This window comes from Thalassophryne amazonica, chromosome 10, assembly GCF_902500255.1.
Source record: "Thalassophryne amazonica chromosome 10, fThaAma1.1, whole genome shotgun sequence".
NCBI classification, from domain to species: domain Eukaryota; kingdom Metazoa; phylum Chordata; class Actinopteri; order Batrachoidiformes; family Batrachoididae; genus Thalassophryne; species Thalassophryne amazonica.
Genome location: NC_047112.1, coordinates 94,888,165 through 94,915,026, shown reverse-complemented (window position 1 = coordinate 94,915,026; position 26,862 = coordinate 94,888,165). Strand labels below are relative to the sequence as shown.

The following is a 26,862-nucleotide window of genomic DNA, read 5'->3' as shown; positions in this document are numbered from 1 at the left end:
ATTAATGACAGCATTCCTGTTCTGTGTGGGGATCAACATTAAAAAGCTTTTACCCTGCATTCATAGGAATATTCGTCAGCAGCGAGACACCGAGCAGCAGAAAGACAAAACTCTGCTGAAGAACATTGTCAAAGTATGGAAGGAAATAAAGGCCCTGAGAGAATTTCAGAAGTTTAACAACACACCCTACAAGCTCTGCTTTAGAAGGTAAGTACTATATCTGTTATTACGGACACATGAAAGTCAATTCCTGCAACTGCAATTGTTGATGATTATGGGGTTTAGTGTCAAAACCAGGAGCTTCACACAATAAGTCCATGTTTGTCATAATACTACGGAGCCCGCTTAGGGACATGGTGGTAAATTTTTTTTGGCCCAGATTATTGCATTCCCTTGTAAATACTTTTGCGTTCCCTCACAAAATTATTACGTTCCCTCACAATACTATTGTACCCTCGCAATACCTTTTGAGTCTGTATTTCCAGCCTGGCGACACACAGGTTCGTTGAATCATTTGGATGGATTGCACATCATGGATAACCAGAACTTGATTAAATTAAACTTTAACCTTGGGCTCATATACAATAATATACTGGACGCTTTGTCTGTGAGACACAATGTGATTATGTGCATAAAGACTCTGAAGCATATTTTAAGATAAGATAAGAAAGCCTTTATTCATCCCTCAATGGGGAAATTCCAGTGTCACATCGCAGCATAGAACAGTAGGAGTAGACAGAAGGGCATGCAATAAAACAAGCAAGCATCTCTTAAGAACAAGAACTAAAAAAGCACTAAGTGCCGGGTAAAGCTAAGGCTACCATTGTTCAGTTCAATGCTGCACTGCCGGGATGATATACACTGTCAGGATGTGAGAGTGATCAGATGAAATGACTTCACAGTGAAATGTACGATGATATTTACAATATGGACAGGTTAAAATATAAGTACTATATATATGTAATATGTAGTGTAATATATGTAAAGTGACTTGAGTGCACCATAAGTTAAATTATTGCACCTAATAAATACAGCAGGTAATGACATGATTAATGACCTGGTTGCTATGGTTACCACAGTACTAGCATTGTTCATTGTACAGTCTGACAGCAGCCGGGAGAAACGATCTGCGGAATCTCTCCCTCACACAGCAAGGGTGGATGAGTCTGTCATTGAAACTGCTCTCCAGAGCAGACAGAACGTCCTGCAGGGGGTGACACTCGTGGTCCAGCATAGATGTAAGTTTAGCCAGGACCCTCCTGTCCCCCACCTCCTGCACAGAGTCCAGAGGACAGCCCAGGACAGAGCAGGATTTCCTGATGATCTTATCCAGTCTTTTCCTGTCCCTCTCTGTGATGCTGCTGCCCCAACAGATCACACCATACAGGATGGCAGATGCCACCACAGAGTCATAGAAGGTCCTCAGGAGTGGCCCCCTCACTCCAAAAGACCTCAGCCTCCTCAGGAGGTAGAGGCGGCTCTGACCCTTCCTGTAAAGTGCGTCCGTGTTGTGAGTCCAGTCCAGTTTGTTGTTCAGATGAACACCCAGGTACTTATATGAGTCCACTCTCTCAATGTCCCTTCCCTGGATGTTCACTGGGGGGAGTGCAGTGGGGCGGCGTCTGAAGTCCACCACCATCTTGTTGGTCTTCCCCACGTTGATGAGGAGGTGGTTCCTCTGACACCAGTCCACAAAGTCCTGCGTTAGTCCTCTGTACTCCGCGTCATCGTCGTCCATAATAAGTCCAATGAGGGTGGAGTCATTGGAGAACTTCTGCAGGACACAGCTGTCTGTGCTGTGTCTGAAGTCTGCAGTGTAAAGAGTGAAGAGGAAGGGCGCGAGGACCGTCCCCTGGGGGGCCCCCACACGGCAGGTCAGGAGGTCAGACACGCAGTTCTTGGTCCTCACAAACTGGGGCCGGTTTGTGAGATAGTCCAGGACCCACTCAGCCAGATCCTCGTCCACTCCTGCAATCACCAGCTTGTCTCTCAGGAGCCTCGGCTGGATGGTGTTGAAAGCGCTGGAGAAGTCAAACAAAAGAATCCTCACAGTGCTACCGGGCCTCTCCAGGTGGGACAGTGAGCGGTGCAGCAGGGAGATGATGGCATCCTCCACTCCGATGCCAGGCCGGTAAGCAAACTGCTGTGGGTCCATAGCAGAGCTCACTGTGGAGCGGAGGTGACACAGGATGAGGCACTCTAGGGTCTTCATCATGTGGGATGTAAGTGCCACTGGCCTGAAGCTGTTGAGGTCCTTGGCGTGCGGTGTTTTGGGCACACAGGACGTTTTCCAGAGGTTTGGCACCGTCCTCAGCTTCAGGCTCAGGTTGAAGACCCGCTCCATGACCCCACACAGCTCATCTGCACAGGATTTGAGGATCCTCGGGCTGATCTTGACTGGGCCTGCTGCCTTTTTGCTCTTTATCCTCTTCAGCTGACTCCTGACCTGATCTGCCGTGAAGAGTAGAGAGCAGGTGGGGAGGAAGGTAGGGGTGGAGGAGGGGGAGGAGGTCTGGCTGGTGCCGGGATGTGTATTGGAAATGAAGCAGATAGTGGTGGCGGTGTGAGCGGAGGTGTAAGGAGGGGGAGGGGGGATACTGGGCAGAGGCACAGAAGACAGAGACAGAGCAGGGGGAGAAGGAGGAGGGGTTGTGTCGAACCTCAGGAAGTGCTTGTTGAGGTCGTTTGCCCATTGATGGTCACCTTCCGCCTGTTTGGGAGGGGGTTTGAACCCAGAGATGGTTTTCAAACTGCTCCACACCCCCCGGATGTTCTGGTGCTGGAGCTGCTCCTCCAACTTCCTCTTGTAGGCGGTCTGAGCCTTGCGAATTTCCCTCCTCAGTTCTCTCTGTATATTCTTCAGGGCCTCTCGGTTCCCTGACTTAAAGGCTCTCTTCTTCACCTTCAGCAGAGTCTTTATATCAGGGTTAATCCATGGTTTGTTGTTCAAAAAACACCGCACTGTCCGGGTAGGTACGGTGTTTTCAAAGCAAAAGTTGATGTAGTCCGTGATGCATTCTATCATGGCGTTTATGTCCTCCTTGTGAGGGTCACAGAGTTCGGACCACACAGTTGTGCTGAAACAGTCTCTAAGTGCCGCCTCACTATCTGCAGACCACTTCTGTACAATCCGAGACTCAGCAGGCTGCCTTCGCACAAGGGGGAGATATACTGGTGCCATATGGATGAGATTGTGGTCTGATCTGCCCAGTGGGGGAAGGGGGGAAGAGGTGTATGCCTCCTTCACACTGGCAAAAAATAAGTCCAGTGTTTTATTGTCTCTGGTGGGACAGGTCACATACTGAGTGTGTGTGGGGAAGACAGAGGCAGGTAAAGAAAAACGGTCTATTTCGGTGGAGATATGATGCACTAGAAGATGCCATGCACTTTATTTGGGGGGAACTCCAAGGCTCTGGAAGGCTGCATGGCTACCAGGTTATGCATGCCAGATGCTGTTGTATAAAGAAACTATATTTCATACAGAGTCTTAGAGCTGTGCTAGTTGTAGCAACTTATTCCCTCATCTCATGGGATCCCATTCTCTCGTGAATCCTGTTGCTGTGTGTGTGTGTGCGTGTGCGCGCGCATACACATATGCGTTCAGTCTCCCCCCCACCACTCACTGTGTGCTCTGATAGGCATGAGTTTTAATATAATAATAGGTTATTGTGAGGGAATGCAATAATCTGGGCCAAAAAAATGAACCACTGGTTATTGCGAGGGAATGCAATAATCTGGGCCAAAAAAATGAACCACTGTGTCCCTAGGCAGGCTCCGTATAATACAGATGCTGACAGTAACAAGGTGTTTCAATTGTACTGTGTAGTACATGGCATTTATCTTGCAGGAGGGACAAAATGCCACAGGTACAGGGATCAGTTTTTTGAAGAGACAGCTGAAAGATGAGATAATTCATTACCTAACAGATGCTGCTATGGTTATTCAGTGAAAGTGGAGAATTAAACTGTCTTTCTTAAAGTGGTAATATAAAATCAGACATGATTATGTCAATTTTATTCATTTGAATTTATGGCAAAAATCAAGCAATAGAGAGACTGCCTTGTTCCACAGACACAGTATGTCTGAGGTGTATTAATGCAGTAAAGTCTCCAGTGAAATCCCAAACCATACAGGTAGTTAGGAGCACAGGAGGCTTCTCTGAGATTACAAATGTAGTAGAAGTACTTTGAAGATTTTGACTAAAATATTCAATACAGTGTTTCAGATTTGAAAATACAAATACTTCTTTTATTGTGCAAGTAAGATAATAGACAAAAGCGTCATATTGTGTAAAATCAGTTATTCACACCTACTGTTTGGGGTTTCATGTTTAAAAGGCATATTTCACTCCCATCACACAACACTATCTTCAAAAAAATTAAATACCAGAGTATGAATCATTACTTCCAACTCTTGAACTTGTGTGCGTCCTGATGTACATAGCTGATTAAAAAAAAAAAAATTAGCCATCTGTAAAATGCACACAGATTCAGAGCTATTTTTAGCCATAAAAGTGATGTAACCTAAGGCGCTAACTATTACCTGGCTGAAAGTCACTCCAACTATGTACAGCTACAGTCCACTTCATGATTTAGTCCAGTACCCACAGTCAATTTGGGCTGTTTTTGTCTCCAAACGTAATATGGTTTTAATTTGACTTTTAAATCATATTCTTGTATTTTGCAATCAACAAATGTCCGTCTCTTCCTCTTTGTAACCTGTGGTGTTTTCAGAAAACACTAAACAAAACACATATCGCAAGACTGAATTATAATGATTACATACGTCAAAGTGATGTCTTTGATTTCAATTCTGCTGTGTTCACACACACAGCCATATCGAATAATTCTTCCACTCCACAGAAGTAGCGTTTAGCTTAGCCATCGGTTTAGCTCAGCTGAGCCAGTAACTAAATGAGCTGGGAGCTGGTTCTCATCACAGTTGTCCTGTTGAAAGCGGCCACTCTTCCGACTCTCTGCTCATAGAAGCAGCTTCCTCTGTGAGGCTAGCCGTTGTTCTGCATGTAACAGGTTATCTTAGCATGGCCCGACCTAATCCCACTTTGCAATCCACAAACACAGTCAATTCCTTGCTTTCAGGAGAGGAAACATGCTTTGTTCAGAATTTTCTCCTGACCACACAGAATGAAAGGATAATATCTGTGGTAAGGTCCATGATTTGATCACCATTCTCACGCTGTGCTAGGCTTCACTTCTGCTGTTTGTACGAGACACATTCTAAAAAAAAAAAAACTTCTCACTTTTCTTCAAAATTTTATCTTTGGAAAATCTGTCCACCTAATATGCAACATGACTACATCCTTGCAAAATACACGTTTTAACCATTTTGACGTATTCACCATCAAAGTACACAAAAAACACTGACTTCACACTGTAAAAAAATTCATTTTCCCCATTCATTTTAGGGGCATGACCTGAGATGATGATGTCAGAAGCTCAAAGCACTTTTCAGTGATGCCTTACATTCACCCACACACACACACACACACACCAATGTCAGGGTGCTGCCGTGCAAGGTGCTCACGACCCACCAGGAGCAACTCGGGGGATTAAGGACGTTGCCGCTAAGTGATTTTTCCAGCCTGATGAGGGTTTGAAAAGAGGATCCTTTGGTCTCAAGCCCACCACTTAACCACTAGATCATCACCAGGGAGGCGATGGTCTATAATTCTGTGACTGCTTTAAGCATATTTTAGATCTGAAACCAGTTTACTTTTGTCTGAAATGAGCTGTTTGACCTTTGGTGAGGTGATGGTCAGGTGGTCCAAGCAGTGGACTTGTGACCAGAGTTCAAATCCCTGTTAGATCAGAATTTCACTCAAGCACCCTTGGGCAAGGTCCTCAATCCCCACGTTTGTTGTGGTGTGCAGTTGTGCACCTTGCATGGCAGCCCCCTAACGTTAGGGTGTGTGCACATGTGCATGCATGAATGTGAGGCATCACTGAACAATGCTTTGCACAAGAACGTGATATAAATGCATTTTATTTTCTGACATATGTAATGGATACCCATATATAGACTCCCCAGAATGGTTTGTTTTCAGTGAAAATGTTTAAAACCTTATCTCACCTCCTGCCCTTATGGCTCAGGATTACCACTGTGTTCAAAAAGGTTTCTTGGGTCATCAAGAAACTAATTTTAAAATAGTGATCTAACTATAAACTTTCAGTTAAGAATCTTACACTATGCATGCAACACTGTTGGTTGTTTTCTGTAAAAAAAAAAGTGCTTTGTCATTATATTTTGCAAATCATTTTATGTTAAAGTGCCGTGATCTCCATTTTACTGCAGAGAGAATGCAGACCGAGCGTCAGATGAGCGGGAATATGAAAATGACATCTCAGCAGAGGTTGAGGAGTTGGAGGGAGACATGGAGGAAGAGTACCAGCGAAGACTTGCTGAGTATAATAAACAACTGGAGAAACAGAAGCTCTGGAAACGGAAACAGGTACTCACCATCTGTGGCATCTGATTTTCCATGGAGCATTCAGTTGTACAAGATAATGTTTTTACAAATATCGTATTTTTGTTGAGTTGACACATGGTGAAATTTGCCACAAATGTTGAGCTGCATGAATGAACAAGATTCATTGTCTTGTTAAGGACACTGCCACACTCTGCAGCACTTGAAGATTCAACCTGTCACCTCTTCTGTTAACATGCAACCACACCGTCCAACTGAACTCTAGTTGCCTTCAAGCAACTCAACCAATGTGTTGAGTGCAAACAGCTTTAAATCTTGGGCATGTTTAGAATTGTATACAACTGGGGAGGCATGGAGGTTTTGCATGGGGAGCAGCAAGGCAAATTAATGAAGCACTTTTTGTTGCTGTAGAATTTTACTTCAGATGCATTGCTTTTTTTATACAGTAAGCAACCATGAGTTAAAATATATATTTATACTTAGATAAAATATTATATACAGTGCACCCAGAAAGAATTCACAGTGCTTCACTTTTTCCACATTTTATGTTACAGCTTTATTCCAAAATGGAGTAAATTCATTTTTTCCCCTCAAAATTCTACTCACAACACCCCATAATACCATGAAAAAATTTTTATAGAACTTTTTGGAAATTTATTAAAAATAAAAAACTAAGAATTCAAATTCACTTGTACACAAGTATTCACACCCTTTGCTCAGTACTTTGTTGATGCATCCCAGTCTGAAATCGAGAGCGCTCTGGAGCAGGCTTTCATCCAGGATGTCTTTGTACATTGCTGCATTCATCTTTCCCTCAATCCTGACTAGTCTCCCAGTTCCTGCTGCTGAAAAACACCCCCACAGCATGATGCTGCCACCACCATGCTTCACTGTAGGGATGGTGCCTGGTTTCCTCCAAACATGATGCCTGACATTCAAAGCAAAGAGTTCAATCTTTGTCTCATCAGACCAGAGAATTTTGTTTCTCATGGTCTGAGAGTCCTTCAGGTGCCTTTTGGCAAACTCCAGGTGGGCTGCCATGTGCTTTTTACTAAGGTGTGGCTTATGTTTGGCAACTCCACCATACAGGCCTGATTGATGGATTGCTGCAGAGATGGCTGTCCTTCTGGAAGATTCTTCTCTTTCCACAGATGAATCCTGGAGCTCTGACAGAGTGGCCAGGTCTTGGTCACCTCCCTGACTAAGGCCCATCTCCCCCGCTCGCTCAGTTTAGACGGGCAGCCAGCTGTAGGAAGAGTCCTAGTAGATCCCAACTTCTTCCATTTATGGATGATGGAGGCCACTGTGCTCATTGGGACCTTCAGAGCAGCAGAAATGTTTCTGTACCGATTTGTGCCTCTAGACAATTCTGTCTCAGAGGTCTACAAACAATTCCTTTGACTTCATGCTTGGTTTGTGCTCTGACATGCACTGTCAGCTGTGGGATCTTATATGTAGACTGGTGCGTACCTTTCCAGATCAGGCCCAATTTTGACTCAGGTGGACTCAAGTTAAGCTTCAGAAACATCTCAATGATGAACAGTGGAAACAAGATGCACCTGAACTCAATTTTGAGCTTTATAGCAGAGGCTGTACATGTACATACTTATGTACATATGATTTCTTACTTTTCTATTTTTAATACATTTTCAGAAATCTAAAAAAAACTATTTAACATTGTCATTATGGGATAATGTGTGTAGAATTTTGAGGAAAAAAATTCATGTAATCCATTTTGGAATAAGGCTGTCACATAACAAAATGTGGAAAATGTGAAGCGCTGTGAATATTTTCCAGATGCGCTGTATAATATTTAGATGTAAACAAATATTTTATAGTTATGTAGTTTCATGTGCACTTTGGCAGTTTTTTGAACAGCTTTTGGGCTGGAGATGATCAGCTGTATCTGGCGACATGCATAAGATGGATGTGTGTGTGTGTGTGTGTGTGTATATGTGTATATATATATATATATATATATATATATATATATATATATATACACACGAGGTCTGTCAATAAAGTAACGGCCCTTTTATTTTTTTCAAAAACTATATGGATTTCATTCATATGTTTTTACATCAGACATGCTTGAACCCTCGTGCACATGCGTGAGTTTTTCCACGCCTGTCGGTGACATCATTTGCTTGTGAGCACGCCTTGGGAAGAAGTGGTCCCGCCCCCTCGTCGGATTTTCATTGTCTGGAAATGGCGGAATGAAAAGGACTTTTTTTCCATCAGAATTTTTTCAGAAGCTGTTAGAGACTGGCACCTGGAAACCATTCGAAAAATTTATCTGGCTTTCGGTGAAAGTTTTACGGGCTTCACAGAGAATAAGGTCTGTTGCTACAGCTTTAAGGACCCCTTTAAGGACTCTCGGCGCACCGAGCTGCGACGACGAGGCACAAGCCACCGGACCATTTCTAAACGGATGGCTCTGTGGATACAAGACCGTCGTGTGCTTTTTCTCTGGTTATCTGGTTATGGACATCAGCCATTTTCCGGCAGATTTCACTTTTAACAAGAGATTTTGTCATGGAAAGCCGCGCGGAGGCTTCGCGCATAAAGACCGATTCGCTTTGGAAGCGAGACAAAGGAACACCTCCGTTTCGGTGTGTCAGAGGACATGTCCAGCTCTCCACAATTTCACTGATACTTACTGGACTGGTAAGCATTGAAAGCCGAGATAGACATGTCCAAACTTGTCTTCTGACACACCGAAACGGAGGTGTTCCTTTGCCCGTAACATTTTCACCGAAAGCCAGATAAATTTTTCGAATGGTTTCCAGGTGCCAGTCTCTAACAGCTTCTGAAAAAATTGTGATGGGAAAAAAAGTCCTTTTCATTACGCCATTTCCAGACAATGAAAATCTGACAAGGGGGCGGGACCACTCCTTCCCAAGGCGTGCTCACAGGCGAATGACATCACCGACAGGCGTGGAAAAACTCACGCATACGCATGAGGCTTCAAGCATGTCTGACGTAAAAACATACACTCAACAAAAATATAAATGCAACACTTTTGGTTTTGCTCCCATTTTGTATGAGATGAACTCAAAGATCTAAAACTTTTTCCACATACACAATATCACCATTTCCCTCAAATATTGTTCACAAACCAGTCTAAATCTGTGATACTGAGCACTTCTCCTTTGCTGAGATAATCCATCCCACCTCACAGGTGTGCCATACCAAGATGCTGATATTGTGTATGTGGAAAAAGTTTTAGATCTTTGAGTTCATCTCATACAAAATGGGAGCAAAACCAAAAGTGTTGCGTTTATATTTTTGTTGAGTGTATATATATATATATATAATATTAGGGTTGAGCCGGATACTCGTTTCAGACGAGTATCCGGTACGGATAAAGCATTTTTGACGAGCACGAGCATGATCCGAATAAAACTCATCAATATCTGTGCTCTCTCACACACACACACTCACATTGCTCTGTCAGTACTCTTGCCCAGCTTAAGTTTTCTTCAGCTTGCCTCTTTTTCAGTTTGTCTGATATTTAAAGTTATTTGGTGAACTTGTTTCGTGTCATACGCTGTGCTTTTAACAAGACAGAGCTGAAAACGGTCACTTCCTTCAGTCTGTGTTTATTTTTTATTTATTTTTTACCCGTTTGCTTGCTCTTTGTTTTGTTGGTGATATAAAGTCACTTGGAAAACTTTGCTCCTACTGAATGCGGTGCTTTTGAGAAGAATACAGTGAACAAGGCTGACATATTATTTCCCTGTTTGCCATCACTGGATTTCTGCATGAATCACCAAGTTCACACACATCATTAAAAAATAAACAGTCTTACAGACCACTTACACACATTCAAACATATAGCTGAACACACAAAGTAGCCTATATTAATATTTTTTATTGAATATGGCTGCATGCAGTATCTGACACTTTCTCACTGCAGTTCGTAAAAATAAATTGGTCACTCGAGCAACCTCTCTCTCTCCCTCAGTCACACAGACAGACAGACAGTCATGCATGCATGCACACACACACACACACACACACACACACACCTTAATCAATATTGTTTAACTTTGTGTGGAAAAAATGCCAAGAACTTTAGGTAGTAAAAATAAATAAATAATTGAAAAAAAAAATCACAGTTTGATCATAAAATTAAAAAAGAAAGTTGTGTTGAGTATGCCAACTCTTGTTCATGCATACTTAGTAGTTCATAATTTCCTACTACATTGAATGTCAATTCTGAGGCTGTTCTGTTATTCAGAATATTCATGCAGAATATTCATACACTTAAGAATATTCATATTCTAAGTTTCTAAAAAAAACTTGTTCTATACATAGTTCCTTTACTATTGTGATCAAAAACATTGAATCTCAATTCTGATGCTGTTCTGTAAATATTCATTCATACACTTAAGAATATTCATGTTCAAAAACATTGATTTGAAACTCAATTTTGAGGCTGTTTTGCAAATAGTTTTCAAACAAACAATAAATATAGCAACTTCTGATCAATCCATATCAATTTCAGACTTAAAATAATGTAATGATTTAAGCCCCAGCCATTTTGGGTTAAACCACGCCCACTTCCGGCTTAGGACCCGCCCACTACGAGTACAGCTACAGATAATTTAGTTGGTTGAACAGATACAGGTAGTGGTATACTCGCTCATCCATAATATATATATATATATATATATATATATATATATATATACACGAGGTCTATCAGAAAAGTATCTGACCTTATTATTTTTCTCAAAAAACCATATGGATTTGAATCACGTGTGATTGCGTCAGACAAGCTTGAACCCTCGTGCGCATGCGTGAGTTTTTCCACGTCTGTCGGTTGCGTCATTCGCCTGTGAGCAGGCTTTGAGTGAGGAGTGGTCCAGCCCCCTTGTCTGATTTTCATTGTCAGGAAATGGCGGAATGATTTGGGCTTTTTTCCATCAGAATTTTTTCAGAAACTGTTAGAGACTGGCAGCTGGAAACCATTAGAAAAATTTATCTGGCTTTTGATGAAAATGTTACAGGCTTCACAGAGAATAAGGAGTGTTACTGTCGCTTTATGGACGGCCCCCAGCGGCTGTGGGGCGCGCCGCGCTCCGAAGCCGCCATCGACAGGCTGAACGACAATTTCATTTCTAAACTGTTGGCTGTCTGGATCCGTGACCATCGTGTGCCATTTCTCTGGTTATCACAAGAGCTGGACATCAACCATTTTCCGGCAGATTTCACTTTTAACAAGAGATTTTGTCATGGAAAGCCGAGCGGAGGCTTCGCCCGTCACGATGGATTCGCTACTGGAGCGAGACAAAACCACCTCCGTTTTGGTCTCACAGGACGGCTTTGAGATGGCGTTCAGACAGCTGTCGGTGGTTTTTCCATCGCGTGATTATCCGAGAAATTGTGGATGTGCCTGGACATGCCAGAACATGTCCCGTGAGGCTTCATCACGGTGTTGCTGTGCGCCATGCGGCACCGCTGTGACGCGCGAAGCCTCCGCTCGGCTTTCCATGACAAAATCTCTTGTTAAAAGTGAAATCTGCCGGAAAATGGTTGATGTCCAGCTCTTGTGATAACCAGAGAAATGGCACACGATGGTCACGGATCCAGACAGCCAACAGTTTAGAAATGAAATTGTCGTTCAGCCTGTCGATGGCGGCTTCGGAGCGCGGCGCGCCCCACAGCCGCTGGGGGCCGTCCTTAAAGCGACAGTAACACTCCTTATTCTCTGTGAAGCCTGTAACATTTTCATCAAAAGCCAGATAAATTTTTCTAATGGTTTCCAGCTGCCAGTCTCTAACAGTTTCTGAAAAAATTCTGATGGAAAAAAAGCCGAAATCATTCCGCCATTTCCTGACAATGAAAATCCGACGAGGGGCTGGACCACTCCTCACTCAAAGCCTGCTCACAGGCGAATGACGCAACCGACAGGCGTGGAAAAACTCACGCATGCGCACGAGGGTTCACGCTATCACAATCACACGTGATTCAAATCCATATGGTTTTTGAAAAAAATAATAAGGTCGGATGCTTTTCTAATAGACCTTTTATATGTATGTACACTCAACAAAAATCTAAACGCAACACTTTTGGTTTTGCTCCCATTTTGTATGAGATGAACTCAAAGATCAGATTTAGACTGGTTTGTGAACAATATTTGATGGTGATATTGTGTATGTGGAAAAAGTTTTAGATCTTTGAGTTCATCTCATACAAAATGGGAGCAAAACCAAAAGTGTTGCGTTTAGATTTTTGTTGAGTGTATGTGTGTATATATATATATATATATATATATATATATATATATATATATATATACGTATTATAGGTTCAGAGACATGATGCATGTCACTTTTAATAATTCCATTGCAAAGGGATTTCTAGGGATGGGTGTTGTTAAGACTTTAATGATACTACTACTCTTAGAGATACTGCTTATTGGTCTGGTACTTGAACTGTATGGTATGTTTTGGTGAAAAAATACTTAATTTAACAACAGAATTAACAGTGCTTTATTTTTTGTACACTATTTAAAATAAGCAAAGGTGGTGGCCAAGCAGTTGTATGCCCATTTCCAGTGCTGAACGTTCCCGGTTCAAGCCTCACCCCTGCCCATTCTCCATGTAATGTGGAGTTGCTTCAGGAAGGTGATCTGGCATATAACCTGTGCCAAATCAGTGTGTAAATCTGCTGTTGCGACCCCAAGTGAAAACAAGGGAGAAGCCAATGAGACTTACTTGCCATAAGCAGTCAAGTGCAATCACACTTTTGAATCTTTCAATTTCCCTGCCATCATTGGTTCTGTGAGAGAGTGAGAGAGATGTAAACACACCACAGAGGTTAATAATGAGTCCTAGAGTCCGCACTCCAAATGTTGCCTACTAAACGCGAATGTCCCTTCATGAATAGTGACATGACCGGGCAAAATATTGACGAAGTGCCTGGATTTTAATTCATTTTCAATGCAGATACACGAGTGAACACACACGCAAAAAAGCTTGCATATTACATCGTAAAATGCCGTTCTGACCTGGATATCGAGCCAGTAATATTAATTTACATTGAATTATGTAAAGAAAGTATTAAACTTACTCTGACACACACACATTCCCAAATATTAGTGTTGAAAGTTATACGGATCCAGTGGTGGGCACAGCTAACCAAAAAGTTAGCTTCGATAACCATTAATGCGATAACTGAAAAGTTATCTTTTATGACGCTAAACCAATAAACTGCTAAAAAATGTATCTTTATTACAGATAACTGATAACTTTTAGTTTTGATTCGGACGCGGCCACATCAGATTTTTCACATGCTTTGAACCCTGCATCAATACGTCCATTAATGCATTGATTGGCAAAGTAAAAGACACGTAGTAAATATAAATTCTTACCTGTTAGTTTCAATGGGATTCATCTGAAGAAATAATCCACATAAAGTGTCCTTTTTTTAAAACCCAAAACAGTGTCTAAACAGTGAAGAAAAATCCCTCCCTCTGTACACACAGCTGTGCTGTGAGAGCTCCTCTCCCCCACCAAGTCTTAGTGATTAAATTATACAATACCATCAGCCACAAAGAAATAAAATAAAATAATGTTAAAATTAGTCTGTTTTGTTTTTGTGTTGAGTGGACAACTTACTGTAATGTTCAGTGTGAACCTGAACTACACTACCCACAATGCTTCCTGCGTCGACCGGCCAGTCACATTTTGTGCTTAATGATGAAGTCACCAGCAAGTGACAGGCAGCCAGTCTGCTACAAACACACAACAGACGGACTAAAATGTTTGATTTTAGGGTTTAATCAACGAAATCATGAAATGTAAGTCCCCTATATTTAATGAACAATGGATTAGATGGATCTCTAAATCGACTGTTGCCAATCACTTTTAAAGCTCTTTTCTGCAAAATAAATTAAGGTTGTGTATAAGTTGTACATGTTGATCCCCAGATTTCTACACAATAAGTCAAATATGGAACAATCAATGAATTGTACAATATTAATAATCCATAACTATTTAATGAATATTTAACTTTATGCAAAACAGCAATGGCTTTTGCTATCTTTCCTTTTATGTAATTTATGTGTTACTTCCATGTAAAATCTTCATCAATCATAACTCCTAAAAATTTTGTTTCTTTTACCCTTTGAATGTCCATTCCATCTATTTTTAATGACACATCATTTTTTAACTCTGTCATTAAACAATATGAAATTTGTTTTATTAAGATTAAGTGACAATCTGTTTATATCAAACCAGTATTTCACTTTTTCCAACTCTGTATTTATCACTTGTGCTACTTCCTGTATATCTGATCCAGAGTAAAATAATGTTGTATCGTCAGCAAATAAAATGCTACCAAGTACATTAGATATATTCACAAAATCATTGATATACAAAATAAACAGTTTGGGTCCAAGTACCGACCCTTGTGGTACTCCACACATAATATTACACAATTCTGATTTAGTATTATTTATCTGAACAAACTGTTTTCTATTTTCTAAGTAGCTTTTTACCCACTGGTGTGCAATCCCTCTTATTCCATATTGTTGTAACTTGTGAAGCAATCTTGAATGATCGATAACATCAAAAGCTTTTTTCAAGTCAATAAAAACACTTACCATATAATCCTTATCTATTGCTGTTGATATTTTCTCTGTTAATTCCATAATTGCCATAGCTGTCGAATGTTTTGTTCTAAATCCATACTGAGCATTATTTAAAATTTGATGTTTCTCAATGAATTTATTCAATCTTGTCACAAAAACCTTTTCCATAATTTTAGAAAACTGTGGAAGCAATGACACTGGCCTGTAATTTGAAACGTTATGTTTGTCTCCATTTTTATATAATGGGACTACCTTGGCAATTTTCATTTTGTCTGGGAAAACTCCTGTTAACAGAGACAGATTACAAATGTAAGTGAATGATTCAATAACAGTTTCTATTATACTTTTTACAGTCATCATGTCTAAATCTTCGTAGTCGATCTTTTGCTTACACAGTTTTTTACAATATTCCTTATTTCATCTTTTTCCACATTGTCAAGGAAAATACTATTGACCGTATTTACAATTGTATTTAATTTATCTTCTACTATTGGTTTATTTCCCACCAGATTTGATCCCACCTTTGAGAAATAATCATTAAACTCATTTACAACTTCTTTCATATCATTTATCTCTTTAGTTTCCTTGACAAGGTAATTCGTAAAAGTTGATTTCACTCGGTCACTTTCCATCACACTTTTTATAATTCCCCATGTTGCCCTCATATTATCCTTAGTCTTATTCAGTTGTTCACTATAATAATCTTTTTTTTGTTTCCTAATTATTGTCAATAGTTTATTTTTATATTTTTTGAATCTGTGTTCTGTTTCCTTTGTTTGCATTTTTAAAAAGCACTTATATAAATAGTTTTTCTTTACACAAGCGTTTTTTATTCCCTTGGTCAGCCATGGTTTATTTACGCTTTTCTTACTAGTTTTTATTAATTTACAATTTTTATTATATGATTTCAGCAGTATTTTCATGAATGAACTATATGCTACATTAACGTCACCGACATAAACCTCTTCCCAATTTTGATTTTTAAGATCATAATTTAATGCCTCTAAGGCTTTTAATGACTTATCTCTTTTAAAGTTTATAAGTTTTTTTTGTACCTAATTTTATATGTAAATATTGAAAAAACTGGTAAATGATCACTGAGATCTGTCATCAAAATCCCATTCTTAATAATTTCATCTATTTGTGACTATATTGTCAATTACAGTTGCACTTTGCAATGTAATTGTTGTTGGTTTTGTTATCAAAGGGAATAAACCCAAGCTATTCATTGAATTCACAAAATCACTTACTCTTTGGCAACTGGAGCTTTCCACATTAACATTAAAGTCTCCACACATAAAGAGCGTTTTCTTTTTGATTTGATGGAATAATTCTATTATGTTACTGTAAATTTCACAACACAAGAGTCTGGTGCTCTGTATACACAACTGATTAGAATATTTTTAGATGTTTCATGTACAATTTCCACTGTCACAATTTTTATGACATCATCTATAATTGTCATTTCTTCTACAATTTTACATGTCAGATCTGTTTTTATGTACGAAGCAATACCTCCACCTTTTTTCTCTTCTATTTACAAAATATAACTCATATCCCTCCATTTGAACATCAGCCATGAGGTCATTTTTAAGCCAAGATTCTGTGATTGCAACAATGCTGAATCTGTTTTTAAACTGATTTAAATAATCTTTTATTTTTGACATTTTATAGTACAAGCTTCGAATGTTTATATGTATGAGTGACAGGATATCTTCAGTAATTTTTTCACTATTTAACTGTTTTTCCATATAATACAACCAATTGTAGTCAAGTCAAATATACTTTCATCAATATTGGTGTCTATGTCATATATTTTATCATCTGTTTCCATGTTTAATCTGATTTTTTGTTGGTCATACTACCAACTGATGTCATATTCATTTGTCTACTCAGGTCTGTACTTTGTAAGGTCCTCCATGTCTCTGATTTGTATACCTTTTGTTCCTTCTTTCACTCTTATCCAAACCCTACAGTTCAAGACCCATGTAGCAACAATATGTTTCTGTTTTTTTAATAGTCTTGCTTCCCTGGCAATATCTGCATTTTTTTTCGTTAGATGCTCATTTATATATACATTTGTTCCTTTCAGATTCTTTGCCTGTCTTAATAATTCATTTTTGTATTTTCTGCTTATAAATCGTATTATTATATTTGGTAGTTTATTTTTTACTGTCTTTGGATGGAATTGTGTGAGAGTCTAAAATAGTGTCTTGATGTATGACAACACCTTTTTGATTTAAAAAAATTTGTAACTTGCTGTTCTAATGTTTGTAATTCTTCAGGTGGTGCATCCTCCCCACTGGCTCCACCAGAATCCACCACCCTTGCGTACGACCGATGTTTTGTTTCCAAACCAGTTATTATAACATCATCTTCTCCTTAATCTCCTTCATCAACTTGTCTAAATTGGACATGTCTTTTGAAATACGATTCAGTGAGGTCTTTATCTCCTCCAAGTCTTCCTCCAATTTCTCTGTCTTCCTGGTTGGTGCCATGTTAACTCCTGTAGCTCAGTACAGGCCACTATTAATTGTAAAGCAATTCCCACTCGTGGTCTCCACCACCTCCACCACCACAAATCCGGTCGCCACACACCAACCTTCCCCGATGTTGATCCCAGATATAGCCGCCACCAGCCACAGTCGTAGACGCCGTCAGCCTCGGTCGCAGCCGCCGCAGCCTCAGATGTCGCCGCACTAGCCCCGGATGTAGCCGTCGCTAGTCTCGGATGCAGCCATCTCCAGCCTCAGGTGCAGCCGTCGCCACCCCGGATGCAACCGATGCCGTGGGCCTGGATGGATCACCTCCTCCGCCGACGCCGCTGGCCTAGATGGTTCGCCTTCTCCACCGATGCCGCTGGCCTGGATGGGCCGCCTCCTGCTCCAACACCGCGGGCCTGGATGGTTCCCTCCGCCGATCTCGCGGGCCTGGATGGTTCCCTCCGCCGACGCCGCGAACCTGGATGGTTCCCTCCGCCGACGCCGCAAGCCTGGATGGTTCCCTCCGCCGACGCCGCAAGCCTGGATGGTTCACCTCCGCTAACGCCGTGGCCTGGATGGCACGTCTCCGCCAACTCCTCGGGCCTGGATGGTTCCCTCCACCGATGCCGCGAGCCTGGATGGTTCACTTCCGCTAACGCCGCGGCCTGGATGGTTCCCTCCGCCGATTTCGCGGACCTGGGTGGTTCTCTCCACTAACGCTGCGGCCTGGATGGTACGCCGCCGGCCTGGGTAGGTCGCCGTTAGCTTTGCGGCCAATCCGATCTTTACTTTAAACTTTAATTACTTTCTTTCTTTCTTTCTTTCTTACTGATTTCTTACTTACTGTTACTGTTTTAATCAGAAAACTCTATCCTTTATCATTATCCTTTATTGACTGAGTTTCGTTCATGAAGTCAGTAGTATGGGTGCACATCTCTGTGTGAGGGTGTGACTGTGAGCGGCACAGCACGGGTCATTATAATCTGCGAGCAGCGGCTCGGTTATTTAAGGCACAAAAGGCACCAAAATGGCGACCACGCCTCCTTGCCCGGACACGGCTCAGTGCAACTGCCAATTCTAGTACTTATATTGACCTCTGTGACACACACACACACACACACACACAGACTCCCAGCGAGAGAGACAGATACAAGTGAACTGCTTCAGCGGCACTCAGTTGCAGAGTACACACACAGAAGCTCCCAGCAAGAGACAAGGAGAGAGAGACAGGCTAGCTACCTTAGTGCTCCACTCTCACTCTCACACACACACACACACATACACACATGCTCCCAGTGAGAGGGAGATGGAGAGAGACAGAGAAACAATACGTGATGTGATAAGAACACCTACCTTTGTACTTTGCACACACAGGCTCCAGATGAGAGAGTGAGAGAGCTCTAAATTTATTTCCTTAATTCTCTGTCCCAAAAGAAGCACCATTAAGGGCAGAGCTTCTTGATATAGTCTTGGGCCCATTTAATACCAGGTTTTGGTACCTATTCTGAGTGTATTGTCACTTTTATTTTGTTTTGTTCAGTAAGTTGCAGGTGATGGGAATAACATTGATTCTCTAGTTACAATGGCACCTGTCAGTGAGTGAGCTGTATTAGGCAGCACCTTATCCACTCTGCTATGACGCTGGTGTGCCAGTATGCGTAACAGTCATTAAAATTTGGGCCACAACTGGCATTGATTGTGAAGTGTTTGAAATTCTGTGAGTGGAATCACTGCATACAGATGGGAGTCTGCATCACTCTCTTTGATGCAGTCAGCTACAGGGTGTGGCGATCCTGGCGGTGGTGGATGCATTTCACACGTGATGGTGGGCCCCTTTGAACAGTTGTCATCCTCCATCTCTGGGTCCAACGTGTTGACTTCCTGTCCCTGATCCATCTCATCATCTGAGGGCAGCGATACAGGACATGATTATTAAGAAGTGACGCATTAGGGTTTTCATAACAACACTTTTATTACACCATTAACCTTTCATCAACCCCACTATTTCCTACTGGTAGCAGCATCACCTCTGGGCTCCAGAAACCAAGAGAAAACCTGGTATATAATAATAAGTACAATATTAAATTCAGATTAAGATTAATGGCCCAGTTACATGGCACTTAACGAAGGGCAACAAAGCCCTAACGAAACAAGAAATCTGTACTTTCGTTGACTTTCTTTGGCATCATTTAACCTTCATGCAGCTTCGTTCCTACAGCTGGCGCTTCATCAGGATTTTTAAACTGTTGAAAAATTGAACGGATGCCGCCAAAAACCTCAAATCGTCCGTATTTCATTTGCTGTAGTTCTTGATGTTTTATTTATCATTTGCTTAGTTTTTGTAACAGAGTTTAGTTTGACTTCATTCAAGCAGTTAAATTTTTTCAAACAGTGCAGAAGCCGTTTTGTGGGCGCTGCTGCTGTGTTCATCTACCATCGGAAATTACAGGACAAACTCAGCCTGCTTGGATTTTTTTTTTTTTATCTGGGTGGGGGGTCAGTTTCACTGGGCTCAGGCATCTTATATAGGCCAGAATTAATCTTTTGTGTGGATACAATTCATTATTTTAACACAAATAAAATTAAAACCCACAATCCATTTGAAACAACAAAAAAGTCATGTCATTTCCGACGGTACTTGAACGCAGCGGCAGCAGCACCCATCGCCTCCTGCGTGCGCTTATTTTTTATTAAATATAATAACATGACTGTAGAAAAGACAATTCAACCCTTATGTACATGTGGCAACAGGTAGATAATTCAGATGATTATATAAGAGCTGTTCTGGAAGGCAGAATTCACATTGTGAATCAGTGATCAGCTGGTGTAAATAACCGCACATGGGGGGTCAATGCACGGTGTTCACACAGACTGATCAATTTACTGCTCTGATTATATAATCAGTCATCTTTCACTCATCCCCCTTTTGACATTTTTCTGTTATAAATCAATACGAGGTCTGTTAGAAAAGTATCCGACCTTTTTATTTTTTTCAAAAACCTGATGGATTTGAATCATGTGCTTGCATGAGCCAACCTTGAACCTTCGTGCGCATGCGTGAGTTTTTTTGTGCCTGTCGATTGCGTCATTTGCTTGTAAGCAGCCTTTGTGTGAGGATGGGTGGAGTCTCTCGACGTTTTTTCTTTGCAAGGAAATGGTGGAACGACTGGAGCAGCGCGACTGCATCAAATTTTGCCAGAAACTGCGTGACAGCCAAGTGGAAACCATTCAGATTATTCCGACGGCTTTCGGTGACGATCCTATGGGCATCACACAGATTAAGGAGTGGTACAACCGGTTTAAAGACGGCCGCACAACGGTGGAGAGCGAGCCGCGCTCCGGGCAGCTATCAACATGCTGAAATGACCAGATCATTTCCAAAGTGAACTCTGTGGTGATGCGGGACCGTCGTGTGACTATCCGAGAAATTGTGGAAGAGGTGGATATTGGCACTTTTTCGGCACATTCCACTGTGACAGAAGATTTTGCCATGAAAAAAGTTGCTGTGAAATTTATACCGATGGCTTTGGCATGAAGCTGATGGTGCAGCAAAAGCGCCACCGTGTTGAAGCCTCATAGGACATGTTGTGACATACTCACCTCTTCCACAATTTCTCGGATAGTCACATGACTGAAAAGCCACCTAAAGCCGTCTGAATCTTCCGAATGGTGGAAGAGCTGGGCATGTCACAACATATCCTGTGAGGCGTCAACACGGTGGCGCTTTTGCTGCGCCATCAGCTTCGCTACTGGAGATAATCATAGTTTAGAAAAGAAAACAATGAACTTTCAAATAAACCGGTCCGGGAAATGAAAACCACTAGTAAACAATGGCTCACTGCTACTTCAGGTGCTAACTGGAAGTTGCATCCATAATTGCTTATACAGCAGCACCCCCAGGAATAAGGTGGATATAGCAACATATTTGGTTCCTACCAAGATTAAAAAAAACTTTTGATTTAGACTTGTTACATAATTATTTCACCCATGTTTGTTTGTTTGGCTGTTTGTGAACAGCCTGGAGCCCAAAATGTTTCACATATCATTATGAAATTTCTTGAAGATTCATATTCTGGTAGGCAAGAACTGATTGAGTTTTCAAGATCGAAGGGCAAAATCAGGAAAAATCTTGAAAAATTGGAAAAATCCCAATCTTTAACATTGAGTGAATTTTCAGAAATTCATACCTCTGTCAAAACAGATCAAATTTCTTTCATATTTCAGAGCATTATGTAGGATTCTTTCTTTTATCGACTGACAAGTTTGATCCAGATCTGATGCAGTTTACTGATTTTGTGGCCATTTAAATTTAACATTGAAAACCCCATTTAATGTATATTTTACATTATATCTTAATCAAATGTGCCACACCCACTCTCATATTTGAAAGTGAGGTGCAGACTTGGCACTGGCTATCACCTGACACAGTTTGATCCAGATCTCACTTGGATATTGTGGACATTTGAATTTAATATTGAAAAGCCCTTTTGATGTACATTTTGCAGTATATCTCAATCAAAAGTGCTTCAATCACTCTCATTTGTGACAATGAGGTGCAAACTGGCACTCTCAGTGAATAGACTAAATTTGATCCTCATCTGATCCATATTGCGGATTTAGCGGCTATTTGATTTTAACATTGTAAAGCCTTTTTGATCTATATTTTGTATTATATTTTAGCTTATGAAAAGCCACTTCTAACAGGACTTTGACCTTGAAACTTGCTATAATTTATCTTGTTTTCTACTTATTTTAAGTGGCTAGAAAAAAATAGTAGTGTGATTTGAACTGTTTTTCATTGGGTTTAAGGAGAAATAATCTATTTAACTGGTGTTAGTCTGTTATAAATTCATGTTGGAATTCATGTTCTGTTGACCATAAAATTTTATTACAGAGATTAGAGCATGCCATAGGTATTAAAGGCACTGCGCTGGTTTGAATCATATTTATCTAATAGATTACAATTTGTTCATGTAAATGGGGAGTCTTCTTCACAGACTAAGGTTAATTATGGAGTTCCATAAGGTTGAATTGAAGGTTAAAGTGAATAAAATTTTATTCAGTATTTAGGCAGTATTATTAGAAAGCATTGCTTAAATTTTCATTGTTACGCAGATGATACCCAGCTTTATCTATCCATGAAGCCAGAGGACACACACCAATTAGTTAAACTGCAGGTAATGTCTTACAGACATAAAGACATGGATGACCTCTTATTTCCTGCTTTTAAATTCAGATAAAACTGAAGTTATTGTACTTGGCCCCACAAATCTTAGAAACATGGTGTCTAACCAGATCCTTACTCTGGATGGCATTACCCTGACCTCTAGTAATACTGTGAGAAATCTTGCAGTCATTTTTGATCAGGATATGTCCTTCAATGCGCATATTAAGCAAATATGTAGGATTGCTTTTTTACATTTGCGCAATATCTCTAAAATTAGAAAGGTCTTGTCTCAGAGTGAGGCTGAAAAACTAATTCATGCATTTATTTCCTCTAGGCTGGACTATTGTAATTCATTATTATCAGGTTGTCCTAAAAGTTCCCTGAAAAGCCTTCAGTTAATTCAAAATGCTGCAGCTAGAGTACTGACGGGGACTAGAAGGAGAGAGCATATTTCACCCATATTGGCCTCTCTTCATTGGCTTCCTGTTAATTCTAGAATAGAATTTAAAATTCTTCTTCTTACTTACAAGGTTTTGAATAATCAGGTCCCATCTTATCTTAGGGACCTCTTAGTACCATATCACCCCAATAGAGCGCTTCACTCTCAGACTGCAGGCTTACTTGTAGTTCCTAGGGTTTTTAAGAGTAGAATGGGAGGCAGAGCATTCAGCTTTCAGGCTCCTCTCCTGTGGAACCAGCTCCCAATTCGGATCAGGGAGACAGACACCCTCTCTACTTTTAAGATTAGGCTTAAAACTTTCCTTTTTGCTAAAGCTTATAGTTAGGGCTGGATCAGGTGACCCTGAACCATCCCTTTGTTATGCTGCTATAGACTTAGACTGCTGGGGGGTTCCCATGATGCACTGAGTGTTTCTTTCTCTTTTTGGTCTGTATGCACCACTCTGCATTTAATCATTAGTGATTGATCTCTGCTGTCTTCCACAGCATGTCTTTTTCCTGATTCTCTCCCCTCAGTCCCAACCAGTCCCAGCAGAAGACTGCCCCTCCCTGAGCCTGGTTCTGCTGGAGGTTTCTTCCTGTTAAAAGGGAGTTTTTCCTTCCCACTGTCACCAAGTGCTTGCTCATAGGGGGTCGTTTTGACCGTTGGGGTTTTTCTGTAATTATTGTATGGCTTTTGCCTTGCAATATAAAGCACCTTGAGGCAACTGTTGTTGTGATTTGGCGCTATATAAATAAAATTGATTTGATTTGATTTGATTTAAGCTTTTAAATGACTGGTTTGACAACATACAGTGGGGTAAAGTATTTAGTCAGCTCTTGATTGTGCAAGTGTCCTACTTAGAAAGATGAGAGAGGTCTATAATTTTCATCATAGGTACACTTCAACTATGAGAGATAAAATGAGAACAAAAAATCCAGGAAATCACATTGTAAGATTTTTAAAGAATTTATTTGTAAATTATGGTGGAAAATAAGTATTTGGTCAATAACAAAAGTTCAACTCAGTACTTTGTAACATAATCTTTGTTGGCAATGACAGAGGTCAAACAATTCCTGTAAGTCTTCACCAGGTTTGCACACACTGTAGCTGGTATTTTGGCCCATTCGTCCATGCAGATCTCCTCTAGAGCAGTGATGTTTTGGGGCTGTCACTGGGCAGCATGGACTTTCAACTCCCTCCACAAATTTTGTATGGGGTTGAGGTCTGGAGACTGGCTTGGCCACTCAAATGCTTTTTACGGAGCCACTCCTTTGTTGCCCAAGCGGTGTGTTTGGGATCATTGTCATGCTGGAAGACCCAGCCATGTTGCATCTTCAATGCTCTCACTGATGGAAGGAGGTTTTGGCTTAAAATCTCACGATACATGGCCATGTTCATTCTTCCCTTAAGACAGATCAGTCGTCCTGTTCACTTTGCAGAAAAACAACCCCAAAGCATGATGTTTCCACCCCCATGCTTCACAGTAGCTATGGTGTTCTTGGGATGCAACTCAGCATTCTTCTTCCTCCAAATATGACTAGTTGAGTTTTTACTAAAAAGTTCTATTTTGGTTTCATCTAACCACATGATATTCTCCCAGTCCTCTTCTGGATCATCCATATGCTCTCTGGCAAACTTCAGATGGACCTGGACACGTACTGGCTTAAGGAGGGGGACACGCCTGGCACTGCAGGATTTGAGTCCCTCTCTGCGTAGTGTGTAGCCTTTGTTACTTTGGTCCCAGTTCTCTGCAGGTCATTCATCAGGTCCCTCCGTGTACTTCTGGGATTTTTGTTCACCGTTCTCATGATCATTTTGACCCCACGTGATGACATCTTGCATGGAGCCACAGAGCAAGGGAGATTATCAGTGGTCTTGTATGTCTTCCATTTTCTTACAGTTACTCCCACAGTTGATTTTTTTCACACAAACCTGCTTGCCTATTGTAGATTCACTCTTCCCAGCCTGGTGCAGGTCTACAATGTTCTTCCTGGTGTCCTTCGACAGCTCTTTGGGCTTGGCCATGGTTGAATTTGGAGTCTTACTGTTTGAGGCTGTGAATAGGTGTCTTTTATACAGATAATGAGTTCAAACAGGTGCCATTAATACAGGTAACAGGTGGAGGACAGAAGAGCTTCTTAAAGAAGAAGTTACAGGTCTGTGAGAGCCAGAAATCTTGCTTGTTTGTGGGTGACCAAATACTTATTTTCCACCATAATTTATAAATAAATTCTTTAAAAATCCTACAATGTGATTTCCTCGATTTTCTTTTTTTCTCATTTTGTCTCTCATAGTTGATGTGTACCTATGTTGAAAATTACAGACCTCTCTCATCTTTCTAAGTAGGAGAACTTGCACAATCAGGGGCTGACTAAATACTTTTTGGCCCCACTGTATATGCTGTCTGAACTCCTTTAAATAGCTCAAAACCAAATGTACACTTTGTTCAGTATTTTGACTGGTTTATTGACTTAATGTTGCATAGCATTGTACAAAATACATTTTTATATCTGCTGTTTTCAGAGAGCCATAACAAAAAAAGCTAAAAAGAAGAAAAAATGCCAGACACAGAATGAAAGTGATGGGGATGGTGATGATCTACAGGAAGCCAGTGAAGCAGAAGCTGTCCTTGAAGAAAGGCCACCAACTCCAGAGCCTCCAGAGAAGCCAGACTTTGAGTCTTTAGAGCTGTGGGTCAGAGAGAAAGCCTCAGAGATACGCAGAAAACCAGGAGAGTCTATCGTGATCCCTGAACTGACTGCCTCTGGAAGCATCACTACCACTGAACTCTGCCCCAGGTATGAACAAAACCACAGGGTTTGTCAAGGTTTTCTCAAACAAATAAAGAGAAATTAATTATGATCAGAAAACTGTACAAGGTACCTTCAATATTTACAGTGGAGTTGGAAATAGATTTAAATGTCTTAAACTATTACGTTCACTTGTGCTTGATAGTCCAGCGCAAGTGCTCGACTTATTTGTCTGTTTGTACACAGAGACACAAAATGGATGAAATTCATTCCCCCCTCCCACCCAAAAATTCTACACACAGTATCCCATAATGATAATGTGAAAATTTTTTTAAAATTTTTGCAAATTTATTAAAAATTAAAAAAAAACTAAGAAATCACACATACATGAATATTCACAGCCATTTTAATTTTTATATTTAATTTAACCTTTATTTAACCAGATTAGTCCTATTGAGATCAAGATCTCTTTTGCAAGGGAGACCTGGGCAATTATAAAGTTTCCAATTCACCTAACTTGCATGCCCTTTAAATAGGGGAAGAAACTAGAGCACCCGGAGGAAACCCATGCAAACACGGGGAGAACATGCAAACTCCACACAGAAAGGCCACAGGTGGGAATCGATCCCACAACCTTCTTGCTGTGAGGCCCAGTTAGTGATTTTATTCTGCACAAAAGTGACTCATGATTAACATTTCTAAATGGCTTTGAGAGGGGGGCTAAGAAGCGGACTTGTCAGTTCTGAAAAGCAGCGAAGCAACGAAGCAGTGGGTCAGAGCACTGCTTCATTGCTTCAAGCTTCAAGAACAGCCGCTGCAGAAGCGGTTGATTACAGACCCGCTGTAGTGTCTGCAATCAACGTATGAAATGTTCATTTTCATGATAAAACACCCTAAAAAACAGCCACTATGAAGGACCGATAAGCGTTAAGCAAAAAAGCTATTGATGTCGGTGGATCAAATAATTTAACGA

The 26,862-nt window shown here is 40.8% G+C and overlaps 1 protein-coding gene across 2 annotated transcripts in view; it reads left to right on the top strand.

Moving 5' to 3' along the window:
- Window positions 1-26,862, top strand: part of cc2d2a (coiled-coil and C2 domain containing 2A) — a 119,921-nt gene that overhangs the window by 50,395 nt on the left and 42,664 nt on the right. For both annotated transcript variants that reach the window (XM_034180548.1, XM_034180547.1), the window contains 3 exons: window positions 67-207; window positions 6,313-6,469; window positions 25,663-25,937. In XM_034180548.1, coding sequence (XP_034036439.1) covers window positions 67-207; window positions 6,313-6,469; window positions 25,663-25,937 — 573 coding nt within the window. The remainder of the gene's footprint in view (window positions 1-66; window positions 208-6,312; window positions 6,470-25,662; window positions 25,938-26,862) is intronic.